At 44.6% G+C, this 27165-nt stretch overlaps 2 protein-coding genes across 4 annotated transcripts in view; both read left to right on the forward strand.

Moving 5' to 3' along the window:
* TTL (tubulin tyrosine ligase) overlaps positions 1-7347 on the forward strand; it is a 28124-nt gene extending 20777 nt beyond the window's left edge. For both annotated transcript variants that reach the window (XM_017667149.3, XM_073241003.1), the window contains exons 6-7: positions 611-754; positions 3901-7347. In XM_017667149.3, the coding sequence (XP_017522638.2) occupies positions 611-754; positions 3901-4015 (259 nt within the window). In that variant the 3' untranslated portion in view covers positions 4016-7347. The remainder of the gene's footprint in view (positions 1-610; positions 755-3900) is intronic.
* Positions 7348-16959: 9612 nt separating this feature from the next.
* The window catches only part of POLR1B (RNA polymerase I subunit B), a 28528-nt gene continuing 18322 nt past the window's right edge, over positions 16960-27165 (forward strand). Inside the window, exons 1-8 of one of the 2 annotated variants that reach the window (XM_037002164.2) lie at positions 16960-17246; positions 17344-17567; positions 20182-20349; positions 20600-20746; positions 21882-22014; positions 22928-23064; positions 23796-24019; positions 24819-24990. In XM_037002164.2, coding sequence (XP_036858059.1) covers positions 17391-17567; positions 20182-20349; positions 20600-20746; positions 21882-22014; positions 22928-23064; positions 23796-24019; positions 24819-24990 — 1158 coding nt within the window. In that variant the 5' untranslated portion in view covers positions 16960-17246; positions 17344-17390. Of the gene's footprint in view, positions 17568-20181; positions 20350-20599; positions 20747-21881; positions 22015-22927; positions 23065-23795; positions 24020-24818; positions 24991-27165 lie in introns of both variants that reach the window. The other variant, XM_037002165.2, reaches the window with a different exon arrangement.

Genomic DNA, 27165 nt, shown 5'->3' on the forward strand with positions numbered 1-27165 from the left:
GCCTCGACAGCCTGACCCTGGACCTCATGTGCTTACTCAGTTTGTTTCTGAGATTTGCTTCCAAATTTCTTCTGTGTTTCATTTTTTCTGAGGTTTTTCCAGTTTTTTCAAACAGTGGTTGATATTAATACTAATTCTGTTCTGCATTTGAATTTTTAGTTTCAGTGTACACAATTATTAAATCTTTCCATTAGTAATGATTTGGCATTAAAACTGGAAATAGTGAAATAAATGAATGAGGCTAAATATATTGCAAATTCTGCTCTTTACCAAGTGGGAGTCCATTTCTTTAATACAGCAAAATACATGGAAGTGTTTTATTTATTATGAACACATGTGGCAGCAACCCCCCTGTCAGAGGACACCACTTTTACAGGGGCCCCAGCCACTCAGCGCCGTGTTGGGAAAGCAGGCTCTACCTGAAAGAACATGACTGGTTGTGGAGTTTTCTAACAAATAGCTTGATGAGTAGCATTGTCTTGAATGAGCTATTGGTAATATATTTAAGAGACAATTAAGGCAAAGCCGTTGCTGGCACATTTGATATAAAGTCATCTCCCCACATCTCCCATTCCCCCATCCTCAGTGAACTCCTTTGCTCTGCCCGCAGAAGCTGCCTCATGAGCGTGGAGCCCGCCATCAGCACCAGGCATCTCCCCTACCAGAGCTTCCAGCTCTTTGGCTTCGACTTCATGGTGGATGAGGAGCTGAAGGTCTGGCTCATTGAGGTCAACGGAGCCCCTGCTTGTGCTCAGTAAGCCTGAACACCAGTGTTTGACAAGCAGGAAGGTGGTCTGTAGTGGGGATGGCCTGGTGGGCAAGGTGGGGCGTTCCTCTTACCAAAGTGTTGGACCATGGGTCCCTCGACTGCTGCTAGAGACCTTTGGCAGGACCCTGGCCAGTAGAGGGGCTTTGCTGAGCCACCTCCTTTCCCGTTTCCCCATGTGGGTTCAGCAGTTGTCTGAGCTCAGGTCTGTGTAGCTGCTATGAGGATTTCAAACAAAGCTTGTAACTGCCAGAGGAGACCCTCTTTTATGACCAGTTGAGTGAGCAGGTCTTGTGGGTCAGAGAGACAGTGATGAGCCAGAGGTCAGGGGCCTCCTGGGCAGGAAGTGTCTGAGAGGGCACCACAAAGCCCATGGTGCTGGGCTGGGAGGTAAGGCAAGTGTCACTGGCGCCAAGAGGGTGCAGAGCCAACAGAAAGGGGACACAGTGCTCGGGGCCCTTGCTTGGTGCCAGGCTCTCTGGGAGATGCACAGATGAACAGAATCTGTCCTGGAGAGCCTCTGTCCCCCTGGGAGGAGCCTGGCCACAGTATGGTGTGAGTGTCCTGGACCAAGGACAGAGGAAGGTGGAAAGGCAAGTTGGGACTGCCCTGTGAAGCCATATGCCTGTCCCTGCAGCTAACTGGGACTCCTCAGCCGCTCCCCAGCCCGCCAGCCCCCACGCTGGGCCCCGGGTCACCGTTGTGAAGGATGCCTTGGGCAGGGGAGGACTAGGTGAACAGAGATTGCAGACTGGGACAACTGCTTTTATAAGGGATAGTAAGGGTAATATAATTGAGCAAAGGCCCCTATCGGCAGGTGACGTTTGAACTGAGCTCTGAAGGAGGACATGGTCTAAAGGGTGGAGGAGAGCGAATGGCCGTGCCCGCCTCCACAGGTCTGTTTCCTCTCGTCCTCGAGAGCTGAGGCTCAGCCCTGCACTGGGCTCTAGACCCGCTGTTCCCTGCCCCCCACCCTTGCCTCCTCCATTAGAGTCCTCCTTTCTTCCTCTTTGCCTTAGTTCCCATCAGGTGCGCACAGCAGATTGCCAGATTGCCTCTCTGTGCACAGCCATGCCGTTGAAAGCGGTTTTCCTTTCCTCTGCTCGCGGCCCTGCTCTGGTCCGCTTCTGGCTGGCTTCCATCCCGGCCACCTCATAGGCATTGTCCTGGGCGGGACCCCAGCTAAGTCCACACTGATGTGTCCAGTGGCCCTTTCTGTCCTTCCCTCCCTGGACCTGTCAGCGGCACTGGAGGCAGCTGACCCCACCAGGCTGGGCCGCCCTTCTGCAGGGCTTCTGGCACACCCTGTACCCAAAGGACCTGAGGAGGCGTGGGCCAGACGGTCTCCTGCTCCTCACTGCCAGCCTGAGCCAGTGCCTCAGTGCTCTCTCGGTCACACCTCCTCTGCACGGATGAAATTCAGTGTCATGATTTTAGATCCTCCGACTTGCATCGCCGCTGGGTGTTCAGACTGGTGTCTGCACCTGCACCCCCAGGCTCCTGCAAGGCCGTGTGTGGATGTGTGACATCCGCAGGGGCACCTCCCATCAGGCTCACCCACCTCAGTGCATGTCCCTCTCCCTCTGCCAGGAGCAACAGCCGGCATCCTGGCAGAGACCCCACGCCCCCTCCCTGGCCCCCTCGGTCCTGTCCCCCGGGGCCTTGCCTGTTCTGCTTCTACCTTCTGCTCCCACTGCCCTGCCCTTCCATGGCGCCTCCATCGCTGTGGAGGCTTTTGCAAAGAGCCTTCTAACTGGGTTCTCCACCTCTGCTCTTGCCCTGACACCCCACCACAGGCCTCTTTGTTATGGTCCCTTTGGAAGTGGGAGGCTGTGTGGCTTGGCCACGCTAAACAGTTGAAAACAGGACTTGAAATGAGTAGACAGAGGGGTGGGGCTGGGGAACTGCGGAGAGTGGGGAGAACAGGAAGAGCAGGCATCTGGCAGGACAGACAAAAGTTAGCCCACAGGTGCAGCTTTCCCGCAGTGATCACGGAAGCAGGGCTTTTCAAGAGCCAGGGGGCCTTACAAGAGGCTGGGACACAGAAGTACCAGCTTCAAGGGTGGCAAAAAGGGACGGTGGGAGAGAAGGTTCTGTGATGGGGAGGATGCTGGCTGTGGTTTGCCATTGTATTAGATGTTGAGTGGAGATTGGCATATAGCCTCCAGGAGTCGGTCAGTACATGAAGACCTCTGTTCCTCCAGGCCGGGCCGGCCTGCTCTTGCCCTTGGCTCCAGCTTCCTGGATTCCAGATGTGTCTTGAGTGAATTGGTGGGGGCACATCTGGCCCAGAGCATTCTCAGATGTGGGTTTCCTCTTCGGACCCCATCTCTGGATTTTCAGGTTAGAGTTGGTCCTGAGAGAGCCGGTTCTGGGGACTCATGTGCTGCCCCATGAAACAGGCAGAAGTCCTGTAGGGGTAAGTGGCCATGGGAGACAAAGGGCCACACAGCTGCTCTGGAGACTGGATGGGAGGTTTTGTTCCTTAACTTTTCTTCTTCGGTGGTTCCATGGACTCTGAACGGAGTCCAGACCAACTGGACAGCATCAGGGCCCTACATACAGTGCCCAGCCCCGGCCTTGTCTCCAGCCTTACACTGCAGTGACCCACTGCCACAGACACCCTGAGCTCTTTCTCCTTGGCACAAGGCACATGCTATGCCTTCCGTCTGCACTGCCCTCCCCGCCACCCCTCTCTCTGTCTTCCTGGATCTGTCTCCCCTCTTCTTCCACCCTATCATCCACTCCCTGGCTTCACTCATTCTCCAGGACTCAGCTTTGCTGTCAGTCCTGGGCATTTCCTAACATCTGGACCACACTGAGTGGATGCTTCCCCTCCATGTGCACCCACCACAGACAGACAGGATGGCTCTTATACTCCACTGAAATGGCCTGTCCTTTCTGCCAGAGCAGAAGCTGTCTGTGTGTTCCCCTCTCACATCTCCCAGAAATGTTACAGGTTTGCTTTATCCTCAGACAGGGCCTCCTGCAGCATTTGTATGTACAGTGAAAACCAGTTTTATAAATGTGGTCAGGAGATGAAATATCTAGGGCATATTCTGGCAGAAAGAACTTTTATTCTTTGCTTGCACTTTGATGATCATCTTCAATGCTATTTTTTTGACCCATTTCAGGAAGCTTTATGCAGAACTGTGCCAGGGCATTGTGGACATAGCCATCTGCAGTGTCTTTCCGCCCCCAGATGCAGACCAGCAGCAGACCCAGCCAGCTGCATTCACCAAGCTGTGACGAGGGAGGTGCCCAGAGCTGCCGGAGGAAACACGGGGTCCTGCTCCGGGGGTCGGTGAAACGTCTGGATTGCTCAGTATAAAGCCACAGTGGCAGAAAGAGAGGCAGCTGGCAAAGATGTGATGAAAGAGGCAGTATGAGATGAAAAGCAGTTTCTGTGTGGAGTGGCTGCTCTGGGGATCCCAGGCAGAGCTCTCAGGGCTGCTGTTGAGACTTGGAAACGCAGCCAGTTGCTCTGAGCAGAGAGCAAAATATTCTTCTAAGGTGAAGAGACAGCGATCTGATGATTTTAAGTTCCCACGCTTAAAGAAATCTGACTTTTATCCTAAGGCAGCCTCGTGCGCAGTGCCTCTCCTGCCCGGGGATTGCAGACCGCTGGGCCTCTGGTTGGTGGCTATCCCCTGCTGCAGCCTTAGTGCCTTAGCCCCGTGCCCAGCTGAAACCCTTCTGTCCAAGACAGGCATGGGGTGTCATAGCATTTGGGAGGTCGCTGATGTGTTCCCCACTTGTCCCCCTCCACGACACTCTGCCCATGAAACCTGGACGAGCACGCACCAGCAGTCCTCGGTTTGGGGCTGTGTAACGCCTCGCAGCAAAGGGGGGGTTCTTCTCATCCTGCTCCTGATGGCGTCCGGCCAGTCAGCTGTCAGGGTTGGTGTGGACTGGGCACCAGACAGCCAATGCTGCTCTCTGCATGTTTTAGGAACCAAGCAGCAAGTTGGCCGCAAACCTGTAAGCATCAAATAAGCATGAGAGAGAAAAAAACACATCTTCTTTACTTAATAGTTGGGTGTGGTGGGTCACTGAAATTAGATGATTCTCTTATCTTTGTTTTAATCAGAATTCTACATGCACTTTTACAAAGTTCCCTTTGTCCCCCACCCCCACCCCTTTTTTTTTGTTTTAATCTTTGTAAAAATGCCTGTAGGGGTCAGGAGAGGCAGGCTTCCCCTGGCTCCAGGCGGCACTGGCCCAGACACAGATGGCTCTCCCACATTTTGTTCCCTTGCTCTCCGGTCACCTTCTGCAGGTTTGGTCCAGGGAGGATTCTCTGCCTGCTTGTGCTTCGACATCAGGGAGAGGCTCTGAATGAGTGTATGTCTTGCCTGGGACAGTCTCCTAAAGTGGGAAAGAAGTGGTTTCAGAGCTCCACACAGCATCTTGTAAGCCAATAAATGTGTCCTGAGGTGTAGTTGCCACTTACTGGATTGAAGAATATACTGTAGACTTTTCAGGAGGTCATGTCACTAAGCAGGGAATTTCTGTTCAATGTGAGCTGAGTGAACAGGTCCTCAGGTGTACCTAGGTTCACAGCAGACCCCTTGAGAAGGTACCCTCCTCCAGGCGTGGTGTGGTGTTCCTTCCTGCCTGTGTGTGCTCCATTAGTCATTTCTGTTTGGCACAAGAAAATGAGTCCTGTAGTCGGGAGACTTTAAGAGACGCAGCAGCCAGCATGCCGTCAAGCATGAGATGGGCACCCACAGCGAAAAAAGGAACAGTACAAAAACTGTTTAGTAGGTGTAGCAATGGGTGTGGGGTGAGCAGGCGTTTTGTCGGGTTGTTGGAGTGGAGAAAGGCCCAGCAGGGTTGGCTTTTGTGGGAATTTGGAATTACAAAACAGAAGACCTGGTGGGTACCCAGAATACAGATAATGAAGTTTGTATCCAGAGCAAAATAAAAAAAGTCAGTGGTAAAAATCAATCCTGGAGGCAAGGCAGCTGCTGGGTTAGCATTTGGGAACTTCTGAGAATATCATGGCAAGGTGCACACCCGTTAAGAAAGGTAAGGTGCTGGGTCCTTGGGAAGTCTGTATGGTCTGGTGATGGGGAAAGCAGGGAAGCTTCTGTATTGTTATGTGAATGCAGATTTGTCACAAATGTTTGGAATTAAGTTACAGGGACATCAGATAGTGTTTCAGTTCTTATAGTGGCATAACTAAGAATTCAGATGTCAGGAAGTCTGGATCTCGATGGAGTTTCTAAGAAAACTGAGTCAATAGCATATATGAGGGAAGTAAGGCTTTAAAAGAGAGTTATGCTTCATTCTGCACATCATTTCAAACAAGTCTTAGGCATTTATTTCTGATCAGGTGGGTGGCTGGCTCTGAACCGCTCCATACCCTTCCGCGATGTCCTTGGCACAGATGGTCATGCCTCACTCGGCAGTCAGTCGTCCTACATGTAGTCTGTGTACATGTCACCAGTTGCTGGGGGAGAAGGAGTTACCTATTTGGAGATGGTGCTTATCCAGTTTTGGCTCTCATTTGGCTGCAGTGTTAGACAAGCCCGCTAACCTCTCTGTGCCTTAGTTTCTAATCTCATGGACGACATGGTTGCCTGACCCAGGGACTACCTCAAGGGCTTTTAGTGAGGGCAGATGAAATTAGGAAGATTCAAGACCCTTTAGTACCAAGGATTCCAGCTGACCATATGCTGGAATCACTTGGGAAGCTGTAAAAATGTAATGATGTCCCCACCTTCCACCTCTCCCCTGCCCCTGACTGATTACGTCAGAATCTCAGGCATCAGTATGCTTTGAGATGCCTTGAACCACTGCTTGAGGAAGAAGGACAAACACATTATTACCTTAAAAGAATCACGCAAAGGCCAGCACTTTCTAAAGACTTCCATTTGCAAGGACAGGCACTGAAGCACGACCAGATGTTGGGAGTGCGTCCATAGTGTGGCAAATTCTGAGCAGGTTGTCTCCTTGCTTATCACAGCACATGCAAACTCAGAAGTGCTTTTGTGTACCTAAGTGGCTGATGAAGCCTTGATGGCAAATGTAAGCAGGATTTATCCATCTGCTAAATATGTGCAGAAGTCACTAATTATTGAAAGAAAAGCCCCTTCCCCCACACCTAGCTCCTGTGGTAATTGTCAAGGCCATTTGACCCAGAAGGTTGAAGTGGCTCAGCATCTGTGTGATACAGTGCAGCCGGTGCTGGCATACTTACCAGCTGACAGGATGTGACATTCCACTAGCAAGACCTCAGGATGTTTATCACAGACTTGGATTGTCTGGTCATGCTGGAAACGTACAGGATCCACAGAACCGCAAGCAGCAGTGAAGCCTGAGTGTGTCTTCATGAACAGTGGAGGTGGAGTCAACTAGGGGTGGGCCAGCCCTGTTGTGGGTGTGCTGGGGGCTCTACTAAGAGGACAAGGTGCCATAGGACATCCCCTACAGCACGTGAGGACTGTAGAGAAGTCAGGGATGTGTGTGTGTCTGATCCTGGACATCAAATCTGTACCTAAGAGGAAATGAATTCTGAAATGAAACAATTTATGAATGTTTAAAATGCCTGGAGCATTAAAATAATGATATTTCAAGTGTTTGTGTCCCCTTTGGTTCTGTCATCTTATTTCAGGTATCAACTGTCCAAGAATCTCACTGGTTATTTGACCATGATTCTGTTATCTGGAGGTAGACAGACTTTTTATGTAAAGGGCCAGATAGTAAATATTCTAGAATTTGCAAACCATATAGGTTCTGTGTTGTATATTCTTGTTCTTTTCTTCCTTTTAAAAAATGTTTTTAAAAAAACAAACCTTATAGGTCAAATAAAAACAAGCCAGATGTATGTACTGTTTGCTGGCCACAGCATTTACTCAATACATAAGCCAATAGATTGTCCTTAAAATTGTGATGAACTGCTCCAGGGTGAAGCGTTGAAACAATTTCAGCTGCTAAGATCCAGTCCATCATTTCTCACATCTTGTGCATTTTCTGAATCGATGCAAATTGTGAGGTGAGACCCATGGTTGTGAAGGGCAGTTAATATATGCTTTAAACATGGAGTGAAGGTAGAGGGGCTGCTGAAATGAGTCTACTTCTACAATTGGCCAAAAGGCCAAGAAGCCCTTACTAAAACTTCACAAAAACCAGGTATTTAAGTACCGTAAGTCTCACAGACCTCAGGCATTTAGTCTTGTGGATAGAAAGGGCTTCTTTTATGTGAACTGTAATTAACTTGTAACTTCTTGTGTGATGAGACTGAATGCGTTGGGCTCTTTCCCATGAACAGCTGGCCTGCTTTCTATGGCTGCCTTCACTCCATAAACATCTGGCACAGAGAAGAAATAGAAACCCTTGCTTAGGCACCCCAACCCAAAGAAGTTTCTGATGTGACCTGACACACACACACCAGACTCAGTGGAGATTGCATGGGCAGGGTGCAGGGCAGACATGGACCCGGGCAGGCAGCTACTTAGGATCCTGAGAGTGGACAGGTTCAAAGCCATTGGGAGACTTCTCTTAGAGGCTAGTTCCATTTACTGTCAGTAGCTACCCCTTCTCCCTAAGGAACACAAAGTTCTCCCATGGCCCCAGCAGTCCAGTGATATTTTAAAGAGGTTTTCCCCAAAGCACCCCTAAAAGCAAAAGAAAATGAGCCCCTATTCCATGGGACATTTAGTGGCACAACTTGAAGAGTGCTGCAAGCAAAATTCCTTTTCAAAATTAGCATGAGAGGAGATTAATGGGGATAGTAGAGTAAAAACTGAGAATACTCTCTTCCTTAAAAATCATGAGAACACTGGCAAAAATGGTCTGGAAATTAACCAAAGGCTGCAACAATCCAGGAAACTTTTATCCCCAAAGCCCCACAATCATGGTGAGGCATAGCAGCTCTTGAAGTACAGAACGGGTGGAAGCTCCTCCAAAGCCCCATTCCCAAGTGAATTATTTGACCCATCTGGCAGCACCATGTAAGTCCTCACTGTAAGGCTTGTCTTTACTTGTTTTTCAGCGTATGCCCAGTGTGAACAGTCTTTTCCCCAGTTGCATTTGTTAAAAACAATCAGCAGTAATTGTTTAACATCTCAACTTCCTGAGATGGCTCTGACGGAACAAAAAGCTGACCAAAAATCTTAGAAGATGTGGAATGAGATGTCCATAGGAAGTTTTGAAAAGCTTCAACATATTCCTAAGAATACAGAAGGCCACACACATACATAGGGCTGTATGGCCAGGGGAGACCTGAGTTCTCTCAGCTTTCACCTGTCTGACCAGGAGGATCTGCACAAGCAGGAAATGAAGGCTAGGGCAAAACTGTAAACTGCTTGACTGGGCATGAAGGCACACCCAACATGCATATCTGCATGCACACACGCACATCTGCATGCACAAACACACACACACAGCCTCTTGGCAAACACTGGGAGATTTACTGCTTCCAAACCTTTAAGGAAATCACTGTTCAGTCATTAGTTGACCACTAAAATAACTGAGCAAAGACTTCAGTGACCATACACATCAAAGAAAACAGGCTTTACAGAATAAGTTCAGCAAAGTCACTACATATAAAAAGCAACAACAATAAACACAAGAGAGGGCAGAGTATCTTGTTTGCAAAGTGGCCTCACTATATTATTAAGATGTTCCAATTTTCAACACAAATTATGGGCCATGCAAAATATATATAGCCTTTAGAGGGAAAAGGGAGTAGAAACCATCCTCAAGGAAGCCTTATTACATAAAGGCTTTAAATCAGCTATTTAAAATATGTTTAAAGAACCAAAAGAATAAGAATGATGTCACCACAGAGAGAGAATATCATTACAGAGAAATTATTTTTTAAATAGAACCAAGTTGAAATTTTGGCATTGAAAAGTGCAAAAATGCAAATGAAAATTTCAGCAGAGGTGTTCAAAACAGGTTTGATCTGGCAAATGAAGGAATTATTGACTCTAAAGTAAACAGATCTTCCAGTCTGAAGAACAGAAAGAAAAAAATGAAAAATGAGCAGTGCTCCAGAGACATATGTATACCAGCATATACATTAACAGGAGTCCTAGAAGAGAGGAGAGAAAGGGGGCAGAAAACATATTGGAAAAAATAGTGGCCAAAAACATCCCAACTTTGATGAAAAAAATTAAAATGTGTCCAAAAGGTTAAAAACATTCTAAGGGTAGACTCACAGAGATCCATACCAACATATCCACTACTAAGATAATAAACATACAGTAAAAAAGATAAAGGAATTAAAGTGTTAGACTAGAAATATCTAACAAAAGAAAAAGCAGTAATGAAAGAATGGGGGAGGTATACGGCACATAGTAAATAGCAAAATGACAGACATAAATCCTACCTTATCAGTAATTTCATTAAATGTAAATGGTTAAACACTCCAATCAAAAGGCAGAGGTTGGAAAAATAAAAAACAAAACCACCATGACCCAACTCTGCCATCTACAAGAGACACACTGTATATTCAAAGATGCAAATAAATGAAAGTAAACAGGAGAAAGATATACTATGCAAATAATAACTGAAAGAGAGTTTAAGTGGCCAAAATAATATTAGACAAAATAGGCTCTAAGAAAAAAAGAGAGGCAAAGAAAGACTTGTTATAATGATAAAGGATTGATTCATCAGGAAGATATAATGGTTATAAATGTATGCACCTAGTAACAGAACCCCAAGATACATGAAACAAAACCTGGCAGAACTGATGAGAGAAAGACAATTCAGCAATATAGTCGAAATTTTCCATCCTCCATTTTCAGTAATGGATAGAACAACTAGTCAGAAGATCATAATGGAAATAGCAAACACTATAAACCAACTAAATCTAACAAAAATCTATAGAATACTTCACCCAGCAATAGCAAAATGCACATTCTTCTCAAGTGCACATGGAACATTCTCTGGAATAAATGATATGCTGGACCATGAAGCCTCCATAAATTAACAATGATTTAAATCATAGTACATAAGTCTCTGATCACAATGGAATATATTAGGAATTATTAAAGAAATTTGGAAAATCACCAATATGTGGAAATTAAAAACACAGTTCTAATAACCAGTAGATCAAAGAAAGAAGTCACAAAGGAAATTAGGAAGTACTTTGAGATAAATGAAATGAAGACAGAACATACCAAAAGTTATAGAATGTAGCTAAAACCAAGCCTAGAGAAAAATGTGTAACTGTAAAAGACTACATTAAAAAAAGATCTGAAATCAATAACTTATCTTCTACCTTAAGAAACTAGAAAAAGAAGAGTAAATTGAGTCCAAAATAAACAGAAATAATAAAGATTAGAGTGAAAAGAAATGGAGAACAGAAAAACAATGGAGAAAATCAATGAGACTAAAAATGGTGCTTTGAAAGATTAAGAAAATTGACAAGCCTTTAGCTAGATTGACCAAGAAAAAAAAAACTCAAATTAGTGCAATACAAAATGAAAAAGGGGAAATCACTATAGCAAAAATAAAAAGGATTATATGGGAATCCTATGGACAACAGTATGCCAACAGACTAGATAGCCTATATGAAATGAGCACAGTCCTAGAAAGACACAAAACCAATGAAGGTCACTTAAGAAGATAAAGAAAATCTGAACAGGTCTAGCAGGAGATTGAATTAACAAATAAAACAACTCCCCACAGGGAAAAGTTCAGGTCCAGATAGCTTCACTGGTGAATTCTACCAAATGCTAAAGGAATTAACACCAAACCTTCACAACCTCTTCCAAAATACAGGAGTGAACACCTTCCAACTCATTCTATGAGGTCACTATTAGTACTCTGATACCAAAACCAAAGACATCACAAGAAAAACAACAAACCAGTATCTCTTAGGACTATAAGTGAAAAATCATTAACACTATCAAGCCAAATACAGTAACATGTGAAAAGGATATCATGACTGCTATTCCCTCTCCTCCAACACCAAATGCAAGAGAGTATGTTATAAAAAAAAAAAAAGAGTGTATGTTATATATGTATAACAAAAATAATGTTTTACACATTGCGGTTCAACTGAGGGGGTGGGTGTCAAAGTCCCTACCTTGGAGGACATGGTGGGGACCAGAGGCCATATGTAGAATTAGCAATTCATTGGTCCCCTGTGAATGTACAACATGTCCTGGCGCTGGTGGACACAGGAGCTGAGTGTTCTCTGATTCATGGCAACCCTGAGCATTTTCCCCGGCCCCCTGCTGTGATAGATGGCTATGGGGGTAAGGCAATTAGAGTGAAGAAAGCCCGAATCTCATTGGAGATAGGACATTTACCCCCAAAAGAGTATACATTTCTCTCATCCCTGAATATATTTTGGGGGTAGATATCCTTCAGGGCTTGTGGTTACAGACCACTGTGGGTGAGTTCAGACTGAGGGTATCTGTGGTAAAGGCAGTTCTGAGGGGCATGCTAAGCACCCACCTGCAGCTCTGCCTGTACCTCGACAGGTGACAAATACTAAGCAATATAAATTGCCTGGGGGGCACAGGGAAATAGGAGAAACTCTGCAGGAGTTGGAGAGGGCGGGCATCATAAAGCCCACTCATAGTCCTTTTAATTCTCCAGTGTGGCCAGTGAGAAAGCCAGATGGCTCCTGATGTATGACTGTGGACTACAGGGAATTGAATAAAATCACACCTCCTTTGCATGCTGCTGTCCCCTCTATAGAAGATATTCTGGACACCCTCAGCCATGAACTGGGAACGTATCATTATGTTGTAGACCTTGCTAATGCTTTCTTCTCTATTGTTCTCTATTGACATAGCACAGGAAAGCCAGGAACAGTTTGCCTTCACGTGGGAAGGCTGGCAGTGGACATTCACTGTCCTTCCACAGGGATACCTCCACAGTCCCACCATCTGTCATGGACTTGTAGCCCAGGACTTTTCCACATGGAAGAAACTGCAAACAGTGCAGTTGTCTGATTCTCTTTCAGATTTAGAAGGGGCAGTTCCTAGACTGTTGCAACATCTATAGGAAAAAGAATGGGCTGTGAACAGCACCAAGGTTCAGGGACCTGGTTTGTCTGTGAAATTCTTGAGAGTTGTCTGGTTGGGTAAAAGGAAAGCTGTTCCTGAAGCAGTTATAGACAAGGTCCAAGCTTTCCCCATCCCTACCATTGTGGCAGTATTACAAGAGTTTTTGGGTCTTTTGGGCTACTGGAGAGTGTTTATCCTGCACTTGGCACAAATTCTGAAGCCCTTATACTGGTTGGTACAAAAGGGCATCAGGTGGGACTGGGATGAGACATGTGCAGCTGTTTTTATTGTTGCTAAGACAGCAGTCAAGGCCATGCAAGCCTTGAGTGTAATGGACTCATCAAGGCCCTGTGAACTAGATGTTCATGTAACCGAAGATGGTTATGGATGGGGCCTTTGGCAGTGGCTTAAATGGACACAGCAACCTATTGGATTCTGGTCACAACTATGAAAAAGAGCAGAGGTCTGGTACACCTTGATAGAGAAGCAACTGGCTGCTGTGTACCATACCTTGCTGGCTATGGAACACATTGCTGGAACAGCTGCGACTAAGGTAATAACCACCTATCCCATCGCAGGCTGGGTATAAGACTGGACCCAAAGGCCATGGAGTGGCATGACACAGACACCTACACTGACCAAATGGGGCACATATTTACAGCAGCACAGCGCCCTCTCTAATAGCCCCTTAAGTGGAGAACTCCAACGCTTATTGGGGCCAGTGACCTATGCCAGTGGAAAGCAGGAAGAACTTGCTTTTCAGCCCTTGGTAGCCGAGACTCCTTATCAGGAGGGAAAAGCCCCTATACCTGAAGCCCCTATACTCGGTACACAGATGGCTCCAGTCATGGGCAGCCCCCGAAGTGGAGAGCTGTGGCTTTCCATCCTAAGACTGAAACAATATGGATGGAGGATGGAGAAGGGAAGAGAAGTCAATGGGCTGAGTTGCAGGCAGTATGGCTCATGATCATCCAGGAGCCTTCCCCCATGTTGTCTACACTGACATCTGGGCCCTCTATCAGGGCTTGACCCCGTGGCTGCCGACATGGTGCCATGCCAATTGGATGGTTGATCACCGGCCCCTTTGGGGGCAAGAGTTGTGGCAAGACCTACAAGCCTCTGGTCAGACTAAGACTGTTACTATATGTCATGTGACTGGCCATTTGCCTTTGGCATCCCCAGGGAATGATGAAGCAGACACACTGGCCCAGGTGCGCTGGCTAGAAGGAAAGCCTGCCCCTGATGTGGCTCAGTGGCTACACCAGTATTTGTTGCACGCGGGGCAGAAGACAATGTGGGCTGTAGCTTATCAGTGCGGCTTGCCATTGACCTTTGATGAAGTCAGCAGTGCCTGAAAGGAGTGCCTTGTGTGCTCTAAGAGGGACTTACACCAAGTCCCACAGCAACATGGGACAATAGTCAGGTGGCAAATAGACTATATTGGGCCTCTGCCCATATCAGAAGGGTATCAATATGCCATGACTTGTGCTGACACAGCTACTGGACTATTGGTTGCTTTTTCTGCACATCGTGCAGATCAGCAGACCACCAAGAGGGGCCGGGAGCGTCTCTTTGCAGCCTGTGGCTGGCTGCAGGTGATTGAGAGCCATCAAGGCACCCACTTTACTGGACATGCATTACAAGAACGGGTGCAGCAATTAGGAATAAAGTGGAAATTTCATGTACCATATAATCCTACCAGGGCAGGCATGATAGAGAGGTACAACAGTTTGTTGAAATCTGGCCTGAAGTTGGACACCAATAGTTTATGGGGTTGGTCAGTTCACCTATGGACAGTGCTGTGGCATTTGAATGAGAAACCATGTAAAGGAGCTTTGAGCCCTGTGGATATGCTCACACATCTTGCTGCCTCTCCTGTACAATTGTACGTCCAAACCAAAGAGTTATTGAAGCCAGGATATGGCCAGCAGAACAACATCCTGCTGCCAGCCCCTACTGTATTAAGCCCTGGAGACACTGTTGAATGGACCTGGCCCTGGACATTTCAACACATGGACCAGTGATGGCTGGCCCTTCTGGCACCTTGGGGGAAAGGCCTGGAAGCTGGCCTCATGTGTATTCCTGGAATAACAGCTGAATGGCCCCCAAAAGTCACGGTAGTGTACCCAAAACTTCCAGGAGATAAGAGCATATTGCGGGAAAGCTTTGTTTTCTCTCTATGGCCAGTGCATGTATCTCCCATAGCCCCATATATTGACTCATCTGTAATTCCCACAGGGAGAGGGGTGAAAGTCTGGTATACTAGACCAGGACAAGATCCCGTTCCTGCCAGTTTTATCACAAGACCACTCCCTTGCATGTATCCTACCTGATGGAAAAGATTTGGCTATGCTGGTGTCATTACAACATGTATCTTATTGCCCTTAAGGCTATTTTCTCCTACAGTCCTGTAGCCTGAATGTGCCCCTGGCTGCAGCTGCCGCATGATGATTGCTCTGAACCCTCAGCTACTGCCTGCCTATGGAATGGATGAGCTATGGAGTTAACCTGCATAAGACTTTGAACCTTGCTGAATCCTCTGGCTTGAGGATTGTCATAATTGTATTGCTGTTGCTATTGTTATGTCATTAGTCTGGTGACAATGCTCCAGTTTTCTCACCCTGACAATTGCATAAGGGGAACGAGTAGATTGCAAGGCGATTTCTGGAGGAGTGGCCTGTGGGTAAAATTGTAAAATTTCCAGAATATCTCCCCTGGTTTTAGCGCATTTGCAAAGCCTCAGGCGAGGATAGAGGTTCATCTCTGTGTCAATGAGTACTTACCTGGGCAACCAAGGGCGCGTCTGAACCTGAGAGTTTAAGGGGTGGGGTTGGCTGGCTTGCTGGTTTGCTTCTTACGGAGCGGAGGAGAGAGAAGGCCTTGGATTGCAGTATGTAAGTAATAAACGGGCTTTAAGCTATTTCTCCCTGTGACTGAATTCAGTTTTTAGAGGTATTTTGCCCCAGGATTTCCTCTCCCCGGACTTACACGGAGCTTGGGGCATGTGGAGGCATTCTGTTTCTCCAATAAGGAAGTTCCCCCCTACTGAGAAGCAGGATCCAACTGAGCTGAACAGAGCAGAGAGAGAAAAGCTCTTCTAAAGTTTTTTCGTGAAAACTTCATTGCAGTTATTATTGATTAAATTATTGGCCATTGGCTGAATCAACCTCCAGCCCCATCTGGGGTCCAAAGTCTCTCATTAACATGACAAAGCACCCGGTTCATCTTTAAGACTGCAGTATTTTCAGGAACTGTGGATTAAGACCAAATGTACCTGGGAAATATATATATTTGCTCCTGTGAATGACCAAATACATGTATTTCTATAATTCATTATATCACAATGACCAAGTAGGATTTATCCTAAGACTACAAAGTTTCACACATAAACAAATGTTTAACATAAAATTCAATCAATATAATCATTTTTAGAGGACAAAGGGCACAAACCACATGGTCATATAGCAATATACAGAGAAAAAGTGTTTGGGAAAACATTCTTTTTGTAAAAACATTTTTAAAAAAACAGTAATAAAATGGCAATTTACTTGATAAAAGGCATCTTTGTAAAACGCACAGCCTACATCGTCCTTAATGGTGAAAGGCTGAAAGTTTTCTCTCCAGTATCAGGCAAAAAATAAAGATGTCTATTCTTGGCACTTCTATTCAACATTGTACTAAAGGCTCTAGACAGAGCAATTGGAAGGAAGGAGAGAAGGCAGAACAGGTTACAACTGCACACATCTCAGTTCATGTGATGACATGCACATAACACGGAAGCAAAACTTTTTAAAAGTGACACAGGAATGAAAGTTACCAGCTGAACTAGGTGAAGGCGGACTTGTGAGAGGGATGGATCCCAAGGGGTAGGAGGACATTTGAGGGTAGTGGATTAATGGAGTAACTCATTACCTAACTGTGGTGGTGGCTTCCTGGGTGTATAGATGAAAGCTTATCAAACAGCGCGCTTTAAATGTGTGGTTTGTCAGTAACACCGCAGCACGGAATACAGCCTGAACACACGAACACACACACACACACACACATTTGCAGGGAGTTCCTGATAAATCCGTATTCTGGGGAAAAAAGTGCTTCTTAGGACTCGGAGGCAAAAGGCTCTGAAGCAGGGACCCCCTTAGATCGACCCAGGACTCCGGTCCAGTAGCGGGCGGGCGGCGAGCCGCTGTTGGGCCGTCCCAGTGCTTCAGGGCTGGGACGGAGCGGCCTGATACCCGACGTCTGCTCGTCTCCGGAAGCCAGGACTCGCCTTGGTGTGTCCCAGGTCTGCAGCATCGGGTCCGAAGGCGACCCGGCTAGCAGAGGTCACGGAGCATCCCTCGCTTCTCATCCTAACCGACCGCGCGGGAGAGCGCCAGGGTATCACTCCCAGCCGGGGAGGCGGCAGCTTCCGGCTTCCCAGTGTTTCCGGCGGAAGCACGTAGGACGGCTGCAGAGGCGAAGGGGCGGGTCGTCGCTCGCAGGCTCAGCGCAGAGTCAGACCCCTGGTTCGTAGCACGCTATTGGTTCCAAGTCCACCGTGTACCACCGACAGGCCAGGGCGGGCGGGCGGAGCGGAACCGGAGGACCTACGTTTTCTTCCAGGCCAAGGGCTCCGGCACCGCCTTTCTGCCCAGCGCGCAGGCGGACTCATGGATCCCTGCGGACGGTGGCGGAATCTGCCCAGCGGGCCTGGGCTGAAGCACTTGACCGACCCGTCTTACAGGATCCCGCGGGAGCAGCAGAAGCCAGCGCTGCAGGAGCTGACGCGGGCGCACGTCGAGTCCTTCAACTTCGCGGTGCGCGAGGGGCTCAGCCTCGCGGTTCAGGTGAGCGCGGCGTCTCGCCATGCTCCCTTCAGCTCTGCGCTCGCTGGCCGCTGCGAGGCGGAGGAGGGTCGCCTGGGAGAGGCGCCGGGAGTGGGAGGGCTCCCAGGAGGCGGTGGAGGGGGGCCTGGACGGAGTGCGCGCCGGCCGCGCGCGGGCGGGGGTCCCTGAGAGGCGGCAAGGAGGCTCAGTATACTCAGTCCGTGACCGCGCCAACTGAGCGCAGGGAATGGCCTCGTGGCATTTGCAGTCGTATCGACTCAGGGAAGGTGCATTTGTGATCTCTGCATTTATTGATGGTAAGCCGTATTGCTTTGTAGGACAGTTACTGAAATGTCCCATGCGAGGTGTGCTTCCCAAGTGTTCACAATGCACACGCTTCTAACACGTGAAGATTGAACCTCTCCAAAACTTGCTTCAAGGGTTCTGAACCTATTCGAACATTGACTTGTGTAAGGTCACCCTGCACAGGTTTCTTCTCTCAGAGCTTTAAAAGGAGAAACACGTTTCCTGAATTAAGAAAATGTAAATCAGGAGTAAGAGCGAGATTCAGTAGGAAAGTGTAATAGCATACTTAGGAAACATTTGCTCAACATTAAGTGATCGGGTCTAGAAGGTAATGGTAGCAGAGCTCAAGGGAAAGCCTCATCACATGTAGGGGTGTTCGCGTGTCTCTAAGGCACTAGGGGCTCAGTGTGCGGAAGTGGCAGCCCTGTGTAAGACAGTTTTGGCTGTTGAGTGCTTCCTATCATGTTTTGGGGTGGAGGTGTAGGAGACGTGAAAGCGGTCAGGGCCAATACTCAATACCCAGGAGAACTGTTCTGCCCAGGACTTGGGGACTGTAGGGTACTTGGGGAGTGCATAGGCGGTGCTGCGAATCCAGGTGTTTGAGAAAGGAGGGGGATTACGTGAATTGAAGGGAAGGGGAGAGTGGACTCCCTCGGGGTAGTGAAGGAACAGAGTTAAGGGGCTATACCTTACCCTGTGGGTTGGTGGGATGAGTTTTTTGTTGTGAGAGATAGGGATAGAAATGATGTAGGGAGTTTTGCCAGTCTCTGATACTTGAGCTCCGTTCTGCAAGTGTGTGGGAGCCATGGAGGTTTCTTTGGGGATTAAAAATCCTTCACCTTTTTGCAAAAGACAAGTGAACTAAGTATTGATGGGCAATAATTGTATCATGCCTGGACTCTTACTGTATCGTGTCTATAAGAAAAATTATATCTAATTAGAAGTTAATTGACACAGGGGTTTCTTTAAATAATGAAAAAGGAGTCCAAGATTGAGATGATCAAGGAAGGCTTGCTCTACAATAAAGGTGCACATGTACATGGAGTTTTTATGAAGGAATAATGTATAGACTAGCAGTTCTCAAACTTACTGTTCCTGGGGACCCCTTTCCACTTTTAAAACTCTTGAGGGATCCCAAAGAGCTTTTGTTTATCAATAATGAAGAGATGAATGGAATTTTTGCATCTCTTTTAAATGTCTGGATTATTAGAAGATAGCTGGATTCTCATATTTACTTTTGTATTCAATCTCTGAGTTCAGTGTGATTGGCAATATATGACTTGACAATATATATAAAATAAGGTATCCTTAAATAGAAATGCACATAAAACAAGGCTTTGTATTGATGATTTGATAAAATGTGACCAGAGACTCACAGGAACCTAACATTGTATTTCCCCTAAGAACAATGGTTCAGTGTTCACTAATTCAATGTTTGTGGTACCTTTATAAACCATAACCATGTAAAATTATGAGAATCAACTGTATTGAGATAGTGTTGTTGTGGCTTGAGAAAGCAAATCTTGTAATCTCTCTTTTTTTTAACTAATACACCATTTTTAAATAGGAAATATATTAAAATTTTTATTTTAGAATAAAAACAATTCTAAAACAATAACAGCTTTAGATAAAATTTAAAAATTTAGAAAAAGTCAGTTGAACTCACATGAGGGTAGATAACCTCATTTATAGTGCTGGCTCTTTTTGGCATTCTTATTGTTCTAACACTAAGGTGAGGGAGGAGATTGTTCATAATTGATATGCAGGAGAGCTCAGTGATGCCACTTCTTCAGAACAGCAAAGCTTCCACCAGGGAGTGGTGCAGAGGTGCAACTGCTACTGAATGGGAGGAACCACTGGGGCCACCACCTTCCCCATTGCATGGCTTTGCCTTCGGTAGGAAGCCACAGTGGAATGAAATGTGTACATCAGCCTAAAGAATGGCATTAGAGTGTCCAGTCCTAAATCAGGAGGATGTTACCATATCTTTGTCCTGTTAGCAGCAGTCCTGTTTGTCTTGTGCACACAGGGCTCCAGGTAAGAATAGAGAAGGCAGGCACTTGGTTCAGAGAACCTTCCTTCCTTTGCACACACCTGCACCCTAGAGTCTACTGCAGAATCTGACACATAGTAGAAACTAAAAAATCTTGAGTTAATGCCTTATGATTTGAGGGAATGAAGAGACTGGATGTAGCTTTAACCATCATTTTAGACATGTACCATTGGCATTATAGGCATCAGTGCTTACAAAACACAAAGAATTTGGAAGAATCTGAGAGGAAAAGTGCCTTGGAAATGCAAGCAGTTAATACTGTGAATTACCTTTCAGGCTATACCTCCCTTTGAATTTGTTTTCAAAGATGAACAGATCTCCCTTACTATTGTGGATGCTGTCATCAGTCCACCCACAGTTCCAAAAGGGACCATCTGCAAAGAGCTCAACATTTATCCAGCAGAATGCCGGGGCCGAAGGAGTACCTACAGGGGAAAGTTGACAGTGAGTACAAGTAATGGTGTGTGACTCTCACACAGGACATTTTTGAGAATAAAGCTGGTGCCTAATAAAGTTTATACCAAAATTTTACTTTTTTTTGAAATAGCTACCATCTAAGACAACCTGTCTTAAATCTAAAACACAGAATCATTTACTTTATGGTCTTCTTCCTTACTCTTAAAATAGTTACTTGTTCATGCAGATCTAGATATTCTTTTTTGTTAAGTAATTTTCTTCTCTCATTTTCATTTAGGCCGATATCAGCTGGGCAGTGAATGGAATCTCAAAAGGAATCATTAAACAGTTTCTTGGCTATGTTCCCATCATGGTGAAGTCTAAGCTTTGCAACTTACACAACCTTCCTCCAAAAGCCCTCATTGAGCACCATGAGGAACCCGAGGTAATTGCAGGGGTCCAGGGCACTGAAAGGCCAGGTAACAGCAGAAAAAGCTGGACCTGGGATTGAGGAGACATGGAGCTTGTGGGCTCACATGAGGAGTTGTCAGGGGGAATCAGTTTTTCTTTCTGTGTTTCAGTTTCTAAATAGGTAAAAGGGGGCAGTAATATCTTGTCCGCATATTGTGCAGGGTCAGAATGAGTCCCAAATTAGATAATGTATGAAAACGTGGCTATACAATTAGATAATATTGGTAAGATTTGGTAGATTTTTCCCTAATTTTCTAAATGATTCTTATTTAGAGGTGTATTTTTTTGTATAGCTGTCTTAACCCACAAAACTGTTGTCTAAAATGTTTACTGACAGTAGGATTCTGTGACATATTAAATGCTTCATATACCTTCCCTTCAGCATTGAGTTGAAGTAATCAAGACGTATTGTCTAATGTTATGTGGTGGGATGAAAGTTTTGGTGTCATATCTGGGTTTCAGACCCAGCTGCTTCCCTGATCACTTATGTGGCTTTGGGACCTTTAATGTCTGAGCCTGCGTTTCCTCTACTGAAAATGGGAATTACTGTCCCAGCCATTAGGAAGATTAAATAGCATGATAGGCCTGCCTCATAATAGGCAGTCATTTTATAGTAGTCCTTTATCACTGAAATGTAATATTGACAAAAAGCTATTAAAAATATTTTCCTCTTTAGCTAATCCGAATTTCTGGTCTCCAGAGCTGTCATACAGTGAAAAGTTTTTTTAGTTTATTTGGGAAATCATACTTCTGGAAGCAAAATGGGCACCATTTTCATCTGTAGACTTCGGAGAAATTTTTTTTTGTCATTTGAACACTGAAGTCATTTTAGGGGACAGAAAGGCAAATTAGCTTGAGCCTGAAGAGAAGGTACCCTAGTTTCCTTCCATACTTTTCTCTTAGGTCCCTAGAACCTTTTTAATATACTTGAGAAGACTGTTAATTCACACACTGACTATTTCCAAGGGAACTGTAGTCCCTTTGTGCCTGTGTTCACTTCTTCCACATGATGCGCTATGTCTGGCTAGAACTGAGGTTGATGTTTGCAAATAATTTCATGCTTACAGTTAGTTATATATCTTTACCAAATTATAATTCATCTCTGACAGGAAATGGGAGGCTATTTTATAATCAATGGCATTGAAAAAGTCATCCGAATGTTGATTATGCCTCGGAGAAATTTTCCCATTGCAATGATAAGACCAAAGTGGAAAAGCAGAGGGCCTGGATATACTCAGTATGGTGAGTTGTAGTGAGTTTGGAATGTTCTTTTAGAAGAGTTAAAGGCTATTTTTTAAAACAATAGATAATCTAGAGTCTTTGATATTTTTCTTCTATATATATATATACATTTTTGTTTTCTCTGTTAAACATTTCTGTGTTAAGTTTTCATAGTGGGAGCCTACATTCTGTTATGTACCATTTTTTTCCAACTGAAAGGACACATTAATTTATGTTACAGCTTATGAAGATGAAGGCTGGCCTGATTTCACCAGTGGTGGGTAGGCCTCAGGAATCTTCTGGTGCAGGTTACCATGACTCCCTTGAGATGCCTGGTTTCACAAGACCTCATTTTGTATTCTTGGGCAACCTCTACAATTAAATATTTTATTATAATTAAGCTAAAAATCAGTTTCTAGTTGTAGCCATACATATGCCTAGATTAATAATATCTCAGCAAGTCAGAATGTCTAGTCATTTATTCATTTGCATCTCTTGTTGCAGTATGTCTTAGCAGTCTCTGTCTAAAGTTGAAATAAACTTAAAATCTAAAATGCTACTTTTCTCCATTTGAACTCTCAGACCAAACTACTATCTCTTAACCAGACTCCACAGGGTGCCTGGGTTAAAGTACTACATGATCAGACACTGTAGGAGGGATAGAAAGTGATCTAAGACACTGACCCTGCTCTGGAAGGCAACTTGGAAGTTTTGTTAAATTCAGAGCCTCAGTTACTGTGAGTGCTTCCCAACCCGGGCAGATTTTGCACTCTGACACATTTGGCAAGGTCTAGAGCCATTTTTGGTTGCCAGTCTCGGCTAACCTTAGTGATTTGGGTTCTAATTATTCCTAAGAAAGTAAAAGCAATTCAGAAAAAAAAAAAGGAGCAATTATAGTACTACTGAGTTTTTTACTTTATGCTCTTTTTGATAGGTGTTTCAATGCACTGTGTGAGGGAAGAACATTCCGCTGTCAATATGAACCTTCACTATTTGGAAAACGGCACAGTTATGTTAAACTTTATTTACAGGAAAGAACTGTTTTTTCTTCCTTTGGGATTTGTACTTAAGGTGAGACTTACTGAATGTATTTGTTATGAGGAGATTCATTGGAGGTCATATCCTCTACAGTGCATAGGTTCTCCTTATCAGTGTTCATGCTGTACTAGTTATCTGCTGCTCCATAACAGATTACTCCAAAATTCAGTGGCTTGAAACATCTGTAAACATATCACTGTCAGAGTTTCTGTGGCCAGGAATTGGGCAGTTCTGGCGTGGGGTCTCAGGAGGCTGCAGTGAGATGTCAGGAAGGCCCTAGTCCTTGAGGAGGCTTGACCAGAGCTAAAGGATCCATTTCTAAGACGGTTCAGTCATGCCTGGCCAGTCAGTGTGGGCTGTCCGCAGGCGGTCTTAGTTCCTCTCCATGTGGGCCCTCCCACAGGCCGCCTAAAGCAGCTGTCTTCCCCCAGGGAGTTAGCCAGGACAACAAGGTGGAAGCCATGGTGCCTTTTATGACCTGTCCTTGAGGCACATGGGCTTTTGCTTTGGGGAGATGCTGGTCAGCTCTGGTCAATGTGGGAGGAAACTGTACATACGAGGTTGTGAATACTAAGGAGGTGGAAGCCATCTTGCTGGCTGAGTACCAGACAAGCAGTGCTTTATCTGGGAGACTTCATTTTGATTCAGCAATAGTGGAGTGCTAATTTTTCTTGGGTATTAGAAAAATGGAGAATTGTTACTAAATGAGTAAAATGGCTTAGTTTTTATTACTGATTGTAAAGAAAACCTTTTTTCTATTCTAGGCACTTGTCAACTTCTCCGATTATCAGATTTTTCAGGAGCTCATCAAAGGCAAGGAGGATGACTCTTTCTTTCGGAACTCTGTTTCTCAGATGTTAAGGATTGTAATGGAAGAGGGTTGTTCCACACAAAAGCAGGTCCTTAACTATGTAGGGGAACGCTTCAGAGTAAAACTCAATCTTCCTGACTGGTATTCCAACAGACAGGCTGCAGAGTTTCTTTTTAAGTATGTGTGCTTTGCCTAAACTGATTTTTGGGGGTGGGAGTTGTCTGGTTCTTTGCATTGGTTGTAGTTAGGGCCGGTCATTATCTGGGAATCAGTGGACGCGGGGCTAGAATTCAGGTGTAGCAAAGTAGACTTTCTTTAACTTTGTTTCTGTGGCCGTCCTCACCTTACTTTTTATGGTAGTGTTACTTTACTTTTAAACTTTTATTTTAAAATAACTTCAAACTTCCAGAATTGCTGTAAAAATAGTACTTAGACACTTATATTCACTAGTTGTTAACATTTAAACTATATTTGTTTTATTATTTTCTCTGCACATAAACATTTTTCTTTCTGCACCATTTGAAAATTGCATGTATCTTATCCCTTTTTTCCCCCAAGGCAAAGATTTTGCTTATGTAAATTTAATTACTATATATAATTATGTATATATAATTACCATATATATATTTAATACAAATATAATTACTAAAAGAGCCCAGTTCTAGACCAGTGCAGCCTATGTGTGGCCATAAGCCACATTTGAATGGCCAGTGCAAGTGAGAAACTGAATTTTATTGAATTTTAATTCACTTAAATTTAGATAGCCACACGTGGCTTGTCACTACCCTGTTGGCCAGCACAGCTGTATACCTTGTGATTGTATCCTGTTCTGCTAATGTTGCCAGTAGAAGTGAAGAGCAGTTTTTCAAAAAATGAGTGAGAACTTTTATGTAAACATGATTTGGGGACCTTGGTTAGTAGGACATCGGGTAGTATTAGCTTAATTGTTTCAAGCTTTTCCTTTCTATTTTGACAGCCAGTGCATCTGTATCCACTTAAAATCCGATACTGAAAAGTTTTACATCCTTTGTCTCATGACCCGGAAGCTCTTTGCTTTAGCCATAGGGGAGTGCATGGAGGACAATCCTGATAGTTTAGTGAATCAGGAAGTCCTTACGCCTGGTCAGCTATTCCTCATGTTTCTGAAGGTAAATGCATGCGGCTTTCACCCTGGGCCTGTTGTATATCTTGTGGAATCATGTGACAGTGTCTTGCAGTATTACTTTTTGCATGTTCAATCCCTAGTTTGGGCATTTTACATAGTCTCTTTTTTCTATTTTTTGTTTGTTTATTTAACCTTTAAGTCCCAAGCTCAAATGTCTACTATTTTTATATGGGCTAAGTAAAGACATACCAAATCTTGGTCATAACATTAATGATTACATGTAAATAAATGGCCTACATACATACATATAGTCAATCCTCATAGTCTCAGATTCTGTATTTAGGAATTCACCTACCAACCACTAAAATTTATCTGTAGCCCTGACGGCGTCACTATTTAATGCTGTCATGGCCATTGGTAGACATACACAGAGCTGTAAAAGATTGGTGACTCCTGATGCACACATTCCCAGCTAAGGTCTGACAAGGTGACGCTCCACTGTCTTGTTCAGCTGTCTTACTGTAAACAAGGGTCTGTTTAATTCAGTGCCATGTTTTTCACATTTTCTTGCTTTTTGTTGGTGATTTTGCTTTTAAAGTGGCCCCCAAACAGTGCTGATATCTCTCTGATGTTCCTAAGTGCAGGAGGTTGTGATGTGCTTTGTGAAGAAAATACTTTAATTAGATAAACTTTGTTCAGGATGAGTCATAGAGCTATTGGCTGTGAGTTCAACAATAATGGGTCACATATAAAATACAGCACCTTTCAACATAAACATGTAAAATAAGTTTATATTTTGATCATTTGACAAAAACATTGGCAGTGACCAGAGACTTGCTAGAATCTAACCCTGATATTCCCTAGAAGTAGTGGATCGGTAGATAATTCAATGTTCACAGAGATGTGATGGAACTTAATTACTGTAAATGTTGAGAAATCTGTGTGTGTGTGTCTGTCTATGAAAAGAGTATTGGCATTGCACAAAAGTGATTTCATAAAGTTGATTTGGTAGAATTTTAATATTTTGAATATTATCCCTCAAAAAATTTAATCCGAGAGAAAACTGGAGTTATCTCTTAGATTATTTAAATTTTTATTTAAAGGTACTCACTTTTGTTTCTATCTACTGTATCCATAAAATTAGATAAAAAAATTTCATTAGCCTAGAATTTTCCTGATAAAAATTGAAATCGGACAGAGGTTTTCTGTTTTTGGTTGTCACAGTTGCCTGCCAGGTAAAGGCTAGTTAACATTTCTCTTCTACTTAAACATGGTGGGCTCATTGGACCTGCAGTGTTAGAAATGTATTTCAAGTTGCAAGGTATTACTAAGGTGACCTGTTTCGTCAGTGGGGAAACAGAAAGCTGGACTTTTTCAAAGAATCTGTTGCTTAAAAGTGCCTGATTTCCTTAGCTTTACACCAGCGATAATTAAGCTTCTAACCTTCTGACTTTGGCACACAAAAGCAATCAGAACTCATAGCCAGTAGCTCTATGACTCATCCTGAACAAAGTTTATCTAATTCAAGTATTTCCTTCACAAAGCACATCACAACCTTCCTGCACTTAGGAACATCAGAGAGGTATTAGCACTGTTTGAGGGCCACTTTAAAAGCAAGATCACCAACAAAGCAAGAAAATGTGAAAAACATGGCACTGAATTAAACAGACCCTTGTTTACAGTATGACAGTGGCATGGTATGAGTACAGACTTCGCTCATTTCACAGAGAGTTGTGGCAGAGATGGAGGTGTCCTGTGGGACTCTGACTGGGTGTGAGGGCTGCTAAAAGGGGAGGGCGTGAGAGACATGGAAGAGGTGCCTTTCTGAACCCTAACGGTTGGTCAGGTAAGTGCTGTTCATCATTTTCTGTGGTGTCTCCACTCTGTCATAGGTGTTGCCTGTTCATCTCTCCAGTTAGCTCAGCTGTATTATATACATCTTTTAGGAGAAAGGCCAGTGGACCTCATTGGAAGGCTTGCTTCTGCTTGTTCTGTCACATGCAGGCATTAATATGAGTCCCCAGTCACTCGTCTGCAATTCAAAATTCAAACAGTGCTAGAACCAAAAACACGTGAGCTAGCAACAGAACTGACCTGCACCGACAGGGCCTGTCTGTAATTCATTTATTCTATTTAGTGTGACAATTCGTGTGTGCTCTATAAAAATGTGTTTGATCAAGCAAGTGCCTCTGTCTGCATCATAAGTGTTAGGTAACAT

This window comes from Manis javanica, chromosome 1 (genome assembly GCF_040802235.1).
Source record: "Manis javanica isolate MJ-LG chromosome 1, MJ_LKY, whole genome shotgun sequence".
NCBI lineage: Eukaryota > Metazoa > Chordata > Mammalia > Pholidota > Manidae > Manis > Manis javanica.